The sequence below is a fragment of the Phaseolus vulgaris genome, chromosome 7 (genome assembly GCF_000499845.2).
Source record: "Phaseolus vulgaris cultivar G19833 chromosome 7, P. vulgaris v2.0, whole genome shotgun sequence".
NCBI classification, from domain to species: domain Eukaryota; kingdom Viridiplantae; phylum Streptophyta; class Magnoliopsida; order Fabales; family Fabaceae; genus Phaseolus; species Phaseolus vulgaris.
This window is the reverse complement of record NC_023753.2, coordinates 5635399-5649184: the sequence shown is the minus strand read 5'-3', so window position 1 is coordinate 5649184 and position 13786 is coordinate 5635399. Positions and strand designations below refer to the sequence as shown.

Below are 13786 nucleotides of genomic sequence, written 5' to 3'. Positions count from 1 at the left end.
ATACAAAGTCCACTGGTCCTATTGTGCTGATGTTGGCATCTGAATGATAAAATCTGCAAGAGATTGGGCTTTAATTAGTCATCTTGGTTCGTACTTGATTCCATACTCTGAAAGCTCCATTGACCATGTCACCATTCGACCTGAAAGTTCTGGTTTTTTTAAAATTTTAGATATTGGAAAATCTGTCCTCACAATTATCTGATGATTCTGAAAGTATGGTCGAAGACGCCTCGCGACATACACTAGTGTTAGGGCAATTCTCTCAACCTTGGGATATCTGGTTTCGGCATTTTGGAGGGTTCTACTCACAAAATATATCGGTTTTTGCTCTGGGTTTTCTTGAATCAAAGCAGCTCCTATTGCTTCATTTGAAGTGGCTAAGTAAACTATGATGGGTTGAGTTGGCACAGTGATAGCTGTCGTTTTGCTGTCAAATTAATATGATTCTAGCGTAGACTTGTCTAACACTAGAGAGATGATAGTATAATTGCGGACAAATGTCCCCAAGTCGTCTCCCAACGAATCCAATAGTAAAATCAATTGACCAGGGTTTAAAATCTATCTGCAAGCAATAAAAAGTTAGCAATAACAATAAAGAGAAAAAGGGGGTTTGAGATAGTTGTGCATAAAATATAGAAGAGATTAAAATAGCAAATAAAAAGCGGTTGATCCCAAGTTTTTCTACCATTGAATTCTTCATAGGTTCTCTAAAGATTAATCTTTTTTCAATCCTCCAACAGAACTAAACCAGATTGAACATGCGCCGATCTGATTCAACTGAAACTCACCAGTAAAGCATGTGTCTACTAGTTTAATCAATACCCATTTTGTTCCATGCGTATACTCCATGGGAATGCTTACCTCCTCTCCCTTGAATCATGCGCCCAAGAAATTAATTAGAACAATGCGAACTAACTAAGAAACCAAAGTTTAAGATAAGGAAGACTCTCAATCATGCGTTCAAGTACAACCTCTCACAAAAACCAGTTTTCCAAGAGATTAGACAATAAAAACAACTGCTATAGAGAATTAAAAATCGAAACTTTTATTGAACAAAACCTCAGACCTCAATGGGGAATTACAAAAGAATCAACCAAAAAGGTTTAGCCTTCCATGCGGAGGCAAAACAAAAGAATTACTAAGAAGAAAATAAACTAAGAAAACCCTATGAAGCTCTCTCTTTTCTCCTTGATGCTTGTGTCCTTTTATAGGCTTTTCTGCTCCAAGGATCTTGAGAGAATATTGTAGTTTATATTTTGTAAACAGTTTCCACTTTCCATAATTCTTTTTATTTTGCAGAAGATTTGCTTCCAATTCTGTTTCTGAGATATTGTAGATTTTATTTTCTCTTTCTTCTCCTCAGAATTTGTTTCCTGTTTTGGTTCAAGAAGCAACTTGGACTTTTGCATATTTGGCCCATTCACAAAGGTAGATGCTTCCTCTGGATAATTTACTCTAAAAACACAAAATTAACAATAATAATAGTTAAGGCCCAAATAAACCCAATTATAATAATATTAATTAAAACAATGGATTTATTTATTATTATAGTCCAATAATCTATGAACAAGGCTAATGAGTGTAATAAATATATGCTCATCACACAGGTTTTACTAAGATTGGGGGTTCAGCCACCATGCTTTTGATTTGAGATAAAGCTTGCTCACATTGTTCACTCCAACAAAGTTTTCAGATTTTTTCAACAAGTTTATAATCGGTTTGGTTTTTTCGGCCAATACTGACAGAAATCTTGATAATGAATTCAGCTTTCCTACCAGCCTTTGTACTTCTTTTAGGTTTTTCAGTCTTCCCATCTGCATTATTGCCTCACATTTATCAGAATTGGCCTCGATTCCTCTGTTTGTCAACATGAATCCCAAGAATTTTCCTCCTCTTACGCCGAAAACGCATTTTTCTGGATTAAGACGAATATTGTACTTTCTTATTTGAGCAAACACTTCTTCAAGATCTTCCAGATGTTTCTGTATCTCACTTGATTTAACAACCACGTTAACAACGTAAACTTCCAGGTTTTTTCCAATCTGTTCTTTAAACACTTTGTCCATCAATCTTTGGTATGTTGCTCCAGCATTCTTCAAGCCGAAAGGCATGACTTTATAACAATAATTTGCAACATCAGTGGTGAAAGCTGTTTTCGGGATATCAGGTGCATACATCTGTATTTGATTATACCCCGAATAAGCATCTAGAAAACTCATCATCTCTTGGCCAGATGCCCCATCAACTAATCGATCTATATTAGGCAATGGATATGTGTCTTTTGGGCAGGCTTTGTTCAAATCGGTGTAATCTGTACACATTCTCCATTTTCCATTCGGTTTTTTGACAAGTGCCACATTAGACAGCCACGTAGTATACTTAGCTTCTCGGATAAAACCAGCTTGTATTAATTTTTCAGTTTCTTCAATTGCTGCCTTTCGTCTTTCTTCTCCTAACTTTCTTCGTTTTTGAGATACCGGCCTTGCTTCTCGGCAAACAGGTAACTTGTGACACATTACCTCTGGATTAATTCCAGGAATATCAGACGGCTGCCAGGCAAATAAATCCTTATTGTTATGCAACACTGTGATGAGTTTGCTAAGTAATTCATCAGGCATACTTCCACTTATGTAAGTGCATTGTCTGTTGTCTTGGCCTAACACTACTGCTGTTGTTTCTTCTTTCGGCTCCAACCTTTCCTCATTTAATCTGGGATCCAAATCCACCATGGCTACTATCTTTTCAGTATCTCTATCCATCTTCAAATTCATCTTTAAACCTGCCGCGTAACACTCCCGAGCATCTTTTTGATTGACAAAGATTGTTGCTATCTCTCCTTTTTCTGTTGGGAATTTCATGGCTAGGTGTGGTGTTGATACGATTGCTCCTAACTTGTTTAAGGAAGACCGTCCTAACAACACATTGTATGAAGTGGATGCATCCACCACTAGATATCGGATTTTAATTTTTTTAATTTTGCTACCTCTTCCAAATGTTGTTATCAAATCAACATACCCTTTTGTGTTAACGTATCCTAGAACAAGATATCAACCGAACTCCCTTGATCAACCAAGGTCTTCATGACAGCATATTCGGCTATTTCCACTGTTATCACCATAGGATCATCATGATCTGGATCAATTTCTTGAAAGTCTTCGTCTGTGAAAAGCATTGGTGGCAAAGTTCTTCTTTTAAAAACATGATTAACAGCTCAGATACTTCTTCAATATTGCTTTCTTGCTGACAAAGATTCCTTCCCAGAGAAACCTCCCGAGATCGTATTTATAAACCCCCTGACCGGCCTTCCCAAACTTCGCTCCCTGCTTCGTCTTACGGACTGGGTGTTTTGATAAACTCTATCTCCTCTTTCTTCTGGTCTTCCAATCCTTCTATCATCTCTTTTTTCCACTCGTTTATTTTCTCTCCTTTCAAACCTTTCCACCCTTCTTTCACCCAGCTCTCTCCCTCTCACATCTCTCTCAGGGCTCAACCATACAATTGCATTTCCCCCTCGAACAAAACGTTTTAACTGTCCCGCATGAATCAACTCTTCTATTATGTCTTTCAACCCAATGCATTCTTCTATATGATGACCATGATTTTTATGATATTCACAATGTTTGGTGCGGTCTGCTCTTTCCGGTGTTCTTGCTTTTCTTGGTGATGGTATTATTTCGGCTGTCATGGCTTCCTGTAGAATTCTTGCTCTGTTTGTATTTAGAGGTGTGTATTGCTGGAATTTTCGACTTCTAAACTCTTCTCGGGCTCTTCTTGCGACAGGTATGTTTTCTCTTTCTATCACCTTCTTCTCACCTCCATCAACCCTCACTTGGTTTCGAAACTCCCTTAGTTCTTCCATCTGCATAAATTTTGATGCTCGTTGCCTTAGTTCATCCAAATTGATCGCGGGTTTTTTACAAAGACTATCGGCAAATGGTCCCGGTTTCAGTGCCGTTATCATGTGATGCATGGTAATCTCTGGGCTAAGATTTCGAATTCCCAAGGCAACCTTTCCAAAACGTTCCATGAACATTCTTAAAGACTCTCCTTTCTCTTGTCTTATGTTTACTAAGGCGATCGACGTTAAATGATGAGGGCGACTAGTTGCAAACTGAGCGCCGAACTTTTCCACCAACGTATCAAAACAATCTATACTCAAAGGTGGGAGGCGTGTGAACCAGCTCAATGCTGCCCCTTTCAGGGTTGTAGGAAATACTCTGCACATAACAGCACCATTCCATGTATACAAGCTGATTTGAGTAGTATATATTGCAATATGTTCATCAGGGTCCGTACTTCCATCATATTTGTCAATGGTCAAGTTCTTCCAATTGTCGGGCAACGGAGTATCAACTATAACATCATAAAACGGATGTTTCCTAGAAGATGTCCCTGCACAAACCCCAGAGTTTTCAAGCCATCTTCTTTTGGTTTGGGAACTTTCGTTGTGATATAGCCTTTCATTCACTTGTATCCCAGGCTGAACAGTTTCGAAAGATGAATTCAAAATTGTTTCCTCTTGTAACTTTCTCCTCATGTGTGCGTTTTCGGCTCTCAACATACTCAACTCTTCTTCATTATTCTTTTTTAGTGTCTCAAATTCTTTTTGTAGTTGTACCAACATTGCCATTGGCATATTAACATTATCTGTATGCTCTCCACCTTGTTCTTCTCTTAAACTCATCTTGTCTTCAACCTTTTTTCAGTTACCTCTCGGCCCCACGGTGGGCGCCAAAATGTTCTTACAACAAAGACCGAGAATACTGAAACTAGGTTGACAAGACTAGGCTTTACACAAATACTCTACTCTTGGGCCGGATTCTCTTAGTTTCTTCTTGGGTTCATGTTCTGGACCCCTCTTGGGCAAGTGTGTTAGGCTTCTCCCTCGGCAAGGTGCTCTCGGCTTCTCCCTTCGGCAAGGTGCTCTCGGCTTCTCCCTCTGTAAGGTGCTCTCGGCTTCTCCCTCAGCAAGGTGCTCTCGGCTTCTCCCTCAGCAAGGTACTCTCGGCTTCTCCTTCACACAGGTTGGGGGGGTACCTGCAAGGCGCTCCGATGCCAAAGTCATATATGATTTCAAAGTATCATCAGACAATATTCACTCTTACCTTTTTCTTACTCTGAACTTCTATTTATAGGGTTTCCTTAATGGGTTTTTCCCCTTTTCTTTTGGACTTTCTTTTTACACCTTTTTATTATTTACACACCCCTCATGCAGGTTTTTAACTTAATTGGGTTTCATTTTTATAATAATATTTATATTTTATTTTATTCTTTAACGTATATCTTTTCCGCTTTCGGTCTAAACCTCTCGGTTTTAGCCTTATCACCCCTTGGTTACTCAACATGTTGTTCTCGGCCTAAACCTCTCGGTTTTAGCCTACCAGTACAATATATAAAGTAAAATAACTATAATTTATTTTTTAAATTTTAGAAAATAGTAAAAAATGAAATCAAATTATGAAGTGTTGCAGTAAACCGTGCTATTTAGCTAATTATTTGATATAATATATTATTTTTACAATATGCTATGGGAGAAAATAAATAGTCGGAGCTATTTTAGTCAAAATTTCATATTAAACTTATAATCTACATGGGACATCATAAACCATTAAAGTCAACCTTTCCAACACTAGCCCAATTAACTATCACATTGGGAGGTTATATTCGTGAACATCACTTGGGTTCATAGATCATAAATTATTTAAGGGAAAAAAATTAATGGAGATTAATCCATTTTGGTGTGTTATTATTAAGAAACAAATGAAATAGATAAGGCATAAAAGTGTGAACCCTTTTGCATCATGACAAGTTACAATAAGGAAAAGAAAATTAATAGTGTAATTTAGATCATAAATACTAGAAATACTAGATAACCAACATTACAAACTCAGATTTAAGCGTAAAAAATACTTTAAATTCGTGACTCGCCTCATTTCATTATTATTTCGAGAAAGTTAGATTAGAAAAAAGTTGATGGAGGTTAACAGGTAATTCATCAACAACCTTTTATAATCCTTTTATTTCTTATTATGGTTATTTATTATTTTTAGTTATATAGGTTGACATTTTTTTAAAAACTAAATTGGTGTTCAATAGTATTTTAATGGTTTAGATACTTAATTTATCTCTTTGTCCAATTATATGTCAACATTTTAATTTTTACTTACTATATCGCTTTCTAATTATGGTTAATTATGGTTAATATTTAGTGAGATAGGTAATTTGCAATATAAATAGGTAGGTTAAGTCCATCTTCTTTATTTTATCACAATAGATAAATAAAATTAATTAGGAGAGAAGAATTATGTTTGAATGAGTCATTCCACTTAACTTATCAACCCCTAGTTTTTGCTTCACCAAACCGTAAATGGGATTAAATTGACTCGTTTTTAGTTCAACCCGTGGAGTCAACCCACGTGAACTGAATTATAAGAGAGAAATAAATAAAATAATTCATTGAATCCAAATATGTATATTTAAGTAAAAGAAAAAACTATATATAATAACAAAAATACTATCAATCTAAACAAAAACAATTGATTGTATAATATTTATAATATCTATTTATATTTTATTAAATATTCTCCTCTTGAGAATAAATATTGATGATATTTAATAGTAGGAAGACTCTTTGTTAATATGTCACATATTTGATGCTGGATGTTAAGATGAATGAGAGTTAAATGTTATCTTTAAACAAACTCACAAATAAAATTACAATTAATATCTATATTTGGATCTCTCGTGACAAGAAGGGTTAAACAATATATATGACCAATTTTTTTCATAAAAGAACCTAACTCATCAATTAAAACTTAAAAATATTTAAGTAATTATTTTAGCCAAAACACTTTACTATCCACTAATAATATTATTAAAGCAAATTCAATTGTATATTTATAAATAGTATATTGTTCAACAATTTTTCCACCAAATAAGAGAATCGCTAAGAAAAACATGAAAGTGAGTGATTAATATCATAGTATTTAAAAAATATCATAATCTACGTCAACCTATGTTATTAAAATATGATGTTTATTGTTAAGGGGGAAAAGAGACATTGACTTGAGGTGTTGTAATGATTAACATAAGTATTTGAAGATATTAGAGTAATGCCCAACAAAAATATTTGAAGGCAAGCTATATATGAAGACAAATTATTAAATAAATAGGATATAATTAAATTTTTAATGATATAAACTAATTAATATTTTTTTATAACCTTTTACAATCTAAGATAAAACTTATTTGTTTTCATCCTAGTTCCAGTTTTTTCAATGAACTTTTGTTTTTACTTTCGGGTTTTAATAATTTGTAATCTATAAAATGAATATATAAGAAGAAAAAAATGTATTTCTAAGTGTACTCTTGTTTTTTTTACAAACAAGATAAAAAATTATAGTAGTTTAGAAAACAATTATATAATCTATCAATATTAAAATAAGTTATTAATTTAATAGGAAGCAATCGATCTATCATAAATTTATATATATTTTTTCTTTGAAACTACTTTTGTCATATTTTTTTAATATATTTATCAATATAGCTTATATTTTTATTAATTAGATTATTTTAATCTAAAAACAGTTAATGTAAAATATCTCATTCAGAATTCTGTTGAGAGACAATCATCAGTCATAATCTTGGGAAAGAGAGTGAGTGGGCATCTTTTTACAATTTTGTTTGAAGTTATCTAAATGGATAAAATTTAAAAGTATATAAAATAGATAAGTAATTTCAAACAAATTACATGGTAAAAAAATGGTGAGAATATTCCGTAACGTTTATGAACTTTTTTTTTAAAAAAAAAATCATTGAAATTGAGGTTGAGTTACAGGTATGTAACATAACTCAAAATCTGGTACCTCCTGGAACTTGAGTGGAAACTGAGGGGAATCACCTCTTTATTTCTTTTCCCCCTTTATTCTATTTCAATTTTCAAGTATTGAACAGAATCAAAGCCCAACCCGTTTGAGTTCTCACAAGGTAAAGTCCTCTTCTGTTATTCTCTTGCCCCTCAAAGCTGTGGAGACAAAGCCAGAGGATGGAGAAGACATCACTTAAAGTTCGATGCCAGAGGATTGGCTGCGACGCCACTTTCTCCGAGGACGACAATCCCGACGGTTCCTGTCGGTACCATGATTCGGTACTCTCTCTCACTCATAACCCTCATATCCAAGTTTCCACCTTTATCACAACCCATATGCACTTCGGATAATTCTGTTCTATAACTCCCCATTCTTCATTTTTCACTCAATACCCTGCCCTAACTTATGCTCTTCTTTCAATAGCACTTTATTCTATTGCCTAAGTCTTCCCACAATTATTCTATAATTACTTTATCTCTCTGCAAATTGGTTTGCGGTCAACTCTGTTCTTCCGCCTTCGCTTATGTAATTCGTCATTGCAGCATATTAAAGATCTTGGTTTGTTTAAGCTTGTGCCTTTTATTGTGGGATTTGGATGTGTGAAAAATCGCGTTAGAGCAAATAGTAAGAAATTTCCATCATTGATGAGGAAATTAACTCGTGATGGTGTCGCCTGATATTGCATGCACGAGCAGGAGTGCGATAAACTATGAATTGCTTAATGTGTATACTCGTTTGATTTTCTCTTTAATTGTTGAAAGTTGGGAACTTGAGACATTCCACTTTCACTTTTCTTTTCTAAGTGGTTTACTCATATTAGAAGAGCTAAATTCATTCTGTGGAAGCTGGCACATCTATGGTAGTACTTTAGCACTTTGGCCAAGGATCCGTATGATACCAAAACAAAGTTAGAGCTGCTTGGTTTTATTTATCTGAAAGGTAGGGGTGATTTAGGTTAATTAATGATTAAGGTAGTCAAAATCGAGATCTTACCTAGGATTGACAAGGTTAGGGAAACAAGTTGGACCATGCAGCTGAGAATCAGCCCATTCATTGATGGATTGGTTAGATAGTTTCCAGCGAGCCTGGTGTCTGACAAATGTAGAACCAACTTGTTGACCGGTTGACGTCCATAGACTGATCACTGTAACCTGCTTACTCTCACATCCCTGTCTTAATACCAACGGGCCTCGAGCCCTTGGCCCTAGTTCAAAAAGCTTATAGATTCTTCCCACTTATGAAGCATGGATAAGATAGCAGATACGATGTCTAGCTAATATGATCATATGCTTATTTTAAGAATAAACGGATACAATAAGTGATATATGCATATTTAAAAATGTACAAAAATTCTTAAAACATAATAAATATATAATTGCAATTGTGCAGATTCAAATTAAAATCACATTTGTTAGACATTGTCAAAATAAAAAATTATAAATTAGTCACCATAGAAGTATCCTTACTTCATAGGTTATATGTACCGGTGGAGTATCATAGAATATCGGTACCAGATATGGATATGTGAAACAAATTGTAGTATAACTGCATCAGAGTTTTACACGCATGACTAAGGTGTGAGGCATTACATTATGTATGCTACTTCTCGAAAAAAGGCAGGAACCATTATAGGACCTTTAAAAGTCATGTTAAATTGTGTTATCCATTTAGGTCACGTCAGGGCAGACTGTGTTGAACATGTCGTGGTTTTTTGAGTTCCTACCTGGCTTTAGGATTCCCCAATGTGTGTTCTCTAGTGTGAACACAAGTAAGTCATGTAATTGTAATTTGGATATCTAAAATGCAAAACTATATTTGAAGACGCATGAATGCATTAAAAGTAGCAAATAAGCAAAATCATTTTAAATTTCTAACAGCTATAAACTTACAAGTCACGCCAATTCCAAATTTTGAACCCCACGAATGGCACCAACAGATATGTTTCCAACTTTAACAGTACCTGTACTGTACCCCTTCCTCCCTCATTACCCTCCCTAGCAGTTCCTAGTTCCTTTTCCACTTAAAAACATTATGAATAGCAGAACAGATTAGGGGAGTGGAACCAGCAGAGATCTGAAACTTGAACCCAGGGTCCTAAACAGTGGAGTAACCACACCAAAGCAAGTCAAACTAACCAAATGTTGATTGCAGAAGCAGAAGAAATCCATGCTGAGGTGCAATTGAGTGTAGAGTGCTGAACACAGAAGCAAAAGAACCGACTAGGGATTTGGAACTTTTATGTTCAATGAGAGAAGCAAAAAAAAATGAGGAGTACCAAAGGTAAAGTGTTGGGGTTTTAATGTAATGGGTCAGCCAAAAATGGGTTAGATATGTTAGGTTTTTTTCAAAAGAAATGAGTCTGAGTAGGATCAGATAAATCATCAATCCCACCATCATACAGTAAGAATGCAATTCAGTCCTACACTTGTAAGAAATGAGTCCGAATGTGATTGGGATTGCTGAGGCATGGGAAAATAGTAAGACTATATGATCTTACTTGTAAGACTGTGAATTTAACCACCATGGTCAACCCTTTGTGCATCCACTTGGAAATTAATGTTTCAAAGTATAATGCTTTTCACTCAACTCTCAATTGAAAGTATACATATGCGCAGATATAATTTCGAGATTTTTGAAAGGGAATTCACATTAAAGCTCTAGGGGAGAACACCACAATTATGAATTTTTGAGATGTGAGATAATAGCCAATCATTTATCATTTGGTTCTATTTTTTTTTCTTAATTAATGATACAATTGATTCTATTTTTCTTTTGACAAATGTTAACCAGAGCTCTTATGGCATTAATCAAGGAATTAGAAGAGAAATGATTTTCTTTAGGATGTGTCAATATGCGCTTCCTATGACTTTTTAATGTGCCTGCAAATGATTTGTAGTAGAACTTTCTCCTTTTAATTCCCTAACTAGTGCTCGACACTAGTAAGCATGACCCTTCTCTTTATGTGGGATGTTTTCCATTTTCTTTGATCTAATATAATTTGTACCAATGATGCTTAATCCTTAATTTCTAGGGGTCTTGATTTGTCATTTGGTTCTAGTTTTCAACATAACTCTTCATCTGTGGTAGCTACGCCTGGTCTGTCTTGATTTGTCATTTGGTTCTAGTTTTCAACATATCTCTTCATCTTTGGTAGCTACACCTAGTTTGTCAATAGTGGCATGATAGCAGCAGAGCGGCTAGCACTCTATATTAAAAGTTACTAAAACTGGTATTTTCTTCCATACTGTTCAGTTCATCTATTGTTTCCCGAGCTTTGGTAATTTCCTTTTAGTTAATGTCATCATTAATGCATACTCATGATTGTGAACTTAGTTCAAATTTATATGCCTTGTTATATCATTTTTGTTGATTTATGATGCGGCATCTGTTTGAGATCTTACCGATTCACTTTCCATCTGGCATGTTTGGGATTTGGATTTAATGCTGCTGGGGCATCTTCCAATGTTCAGGGAGTAAGTCCAATGTCTATAAATCTGTTTCTTCACAATGTATTCTTTCTATGAAGATTAGTTATCAGTTTATTGTAATTGATTACGTTTCTCCTTTATTTTCCAGCCTATATTTCATGATGGAACTAAAGAATGGAGTTGTTGCAAGAAAAGAAGTCATGATTTTAGCTTGTTTTTGGAAATTCCGGGGTGAGAGATATACTTTCTTTTTCCTTTTCTATATTTTCCTGTTTTAGAATATGATGTTTGGTCTGCAGTCAACTGTTAATTTGAAAGAGTTCACCTTTTTTGGGTAGAATCTATTAATAGGTCGTAGAGATGACTTTCTGTTATGTAGAAAGGAAAAGAATCCTAGAGATGGGTTGTCAAAATATGCTAGGTTGATGATGGATGTTTTACTCTAAATTTCATTTACCAGATCTGCATGGGTTGATTTCATCTTCATATACGGGGAAGTAACATCACGTTCTGAATACTCATGTTTCATGTGCAATGATCTGTATTTTAAAATCTCCAATCTTTGTTTCTCACTGGCATGAGTCCATTCTTCGTCACCAATTCGTACTTCAAACATGCTTTTGGTGGCAGTAAATGCTCACTGAGTAAAATATGGTTTCTAAATGTAACATTAATGAAATGGAAACTAGAAGTGGTTTCCACCTAGCAGTTATTCTTGTATAAATTTTCTTATAAAACATTTTCAATTGATTCTTTATATCTGTGTTGGATTCTTTATAGTATTAGATATTACATAATGTAATGATCATATGTATGCTGAGTTTGGAAAACATGGTTGATTGGCTTAAATGATGCTAGCAATGAAACAGCTTATTTTACTTTTACTTGCGGCAATATTCCCGTAGTATAAAAAATTAAGTCGGTTTGGTCCATTACTTTTTAGTTTATTTTAATATTCGCTGCATATGTTGATCAAAGTTTCTCTCTGTGATGAAGATGTAAGACTGGAAAACATACAACAGTTAAGCAAGTAATTGCTCCAGTGAAGAAGAACACCATGCCCTCGCCAACTGCTGTTTCTTCAACCAATGCTTCATCAAAGGACTCTTGTTCCAGATGTAGGCAGGGTTTCTTTTGCTCAGATCATGGTATCCACATGCTTCTGCTCATGGCATTGTCTCAAGTCCTTTGATTAGTTATTTTTTAGTAATCCCCCATGTCATGCTTCCAAAGCTAATTTTCTTTCTCCTACCCCTCTCTTCTTTAGGTTCACAAAGCAAACCTGTTAATGTTGTAAACAAGTCCCCAAATCTTGTTGGAAATGCCTCTGCTGTCATCAATTCAAGTGTTCAGGCTCCGAAACCTGAGAAGATAGTGAATTTAAATGAGCCCCAAATATGCAAAAATAAAGGATGCGGTCAGACTTTCAAGGAAAAGGATAATAATGACACTGCTTGCAGCTACCATCCTGGTCCTGCCGTTTTTCATGACCGGATGAGAGGGGTGAGTATTGAGTATTCCACTGAATGTTCTTAGTTTTATCTCATTTCTTTCTAAATCAATGCTTGTAATGTAGTTGAGACGTGGCCTCTGAGAACTGTATTTTTCCTCTTTTTTTGTAGTGGAAGTGCTGTGATATTCATGTAAAAGAATTTGATGAGTTTATGAGTATTCCTCCTTGCACAAAGGGATGGCATAATGCGGATCCAGAGTCACACTGAAGGCACCAAAGAGCATTTTTTTTGTCCTTACAGTAGCTGATACTTACATTGAGATGGAAAAGGTATTGTTGATTGATGTTTTGGTGTCATTGATTAATTACTGGAACAAAACAACAGTACTCTTGTTGCATACCTCACCTCCTTTCAATTGGCCAACCTCTATTGTTAATTTTCTTAGTGAATCCATCAGGATGGTTACTGTGATAGTGTACTATGTGAATCTGTTTTCCTGAGTTATTCGAATGTCGTAATTTGCTTTTGTTTGACTGGTTTGGATTCGGCTAATCTTGAAAGATGTTAAACTATGGTTTTGTTCACAATGGCCTTGTTTCTTTGGAGCCAAAATATATGTTTTCCGGCTTAAAACACGGCATTGGGCTATCTTGATGATGTCATTACTTAGCTATCACATTTTAAGGCAAAAGAGAGCTTACTCTTATGGTACAAATTTAGTTACTTTTTTACAATGAGAAGCGAGAAGAGAATTGTTCATATAATAGAATTAATTAAGGAGACGAAAGCTAAAGGATGTGTGTGTAATGGTTGTACAAATGGTATAATTCATTGGGAGTTAGCCAATAAGAAAGAGACGACTTAAATATATTTTGTAGTAATTCTTAAATTAGTACATTTTGATTTTAGTTTTTTAAAAATCAATATTTCATTTTTGGTTCCTATTATTACGTGATATTGTTTTATAACAACAGCAATGTGACACTTGTGTTTAGTGGGGAAAAATATAGATTCTTGATATAAATGTTATTCATCT

General features: G+C 34.8%; 2 protein-coding genes across 2 annotated transcripts; one reads left to right on the top strand and one right to left on the bottom strand.

Moving 5' to 3' along the window:
- Positions 1–3034: 3034 nt before the first annotated feature.
- Positions 3035–4684, bottom strand: LOC137828015 (uncharacterized). The gene is made up of 2 exons (XM_068634410.1): positions 3435–4684; positions 3035–3188 (listed from the first exon to the last, which is right to left on the bottom strand). The coding sequence occupies exons 1-2, from the start codon at positions 4682–4684 to the stop codon at positions 3035–3037; spliced, it is 1404 nt and encodes a 467-aa protein (XP_068490511.1).
- A 3159-nt stretch (positions 4685–7843) lies between these two features.
- LOC137828249 (cysteine and histidine-rich domain-containing protein RAR1) lies at positions 7844–13283 on the top strand. Its single transcript, XM_068634731.1, has 5 exons — positions 7844–8146; positions 11445–11527; positions 12293–12444; positions 12564–12799; positions 12919–13283. The coding sequence occupies exons 1-5, from the start codon at positions 8045–8047 to the stop codon at positions 13015–13017; spliced, it is 672 nt and encodes a 223-aa protein (XP_068490832.1). The 5' UTR covers positions 7844–8044; the 3' UTR covers positions 13018–13283.
- The last annotated feature ends 503 nt before the right edge of the window (positions 13284–13786 follow it).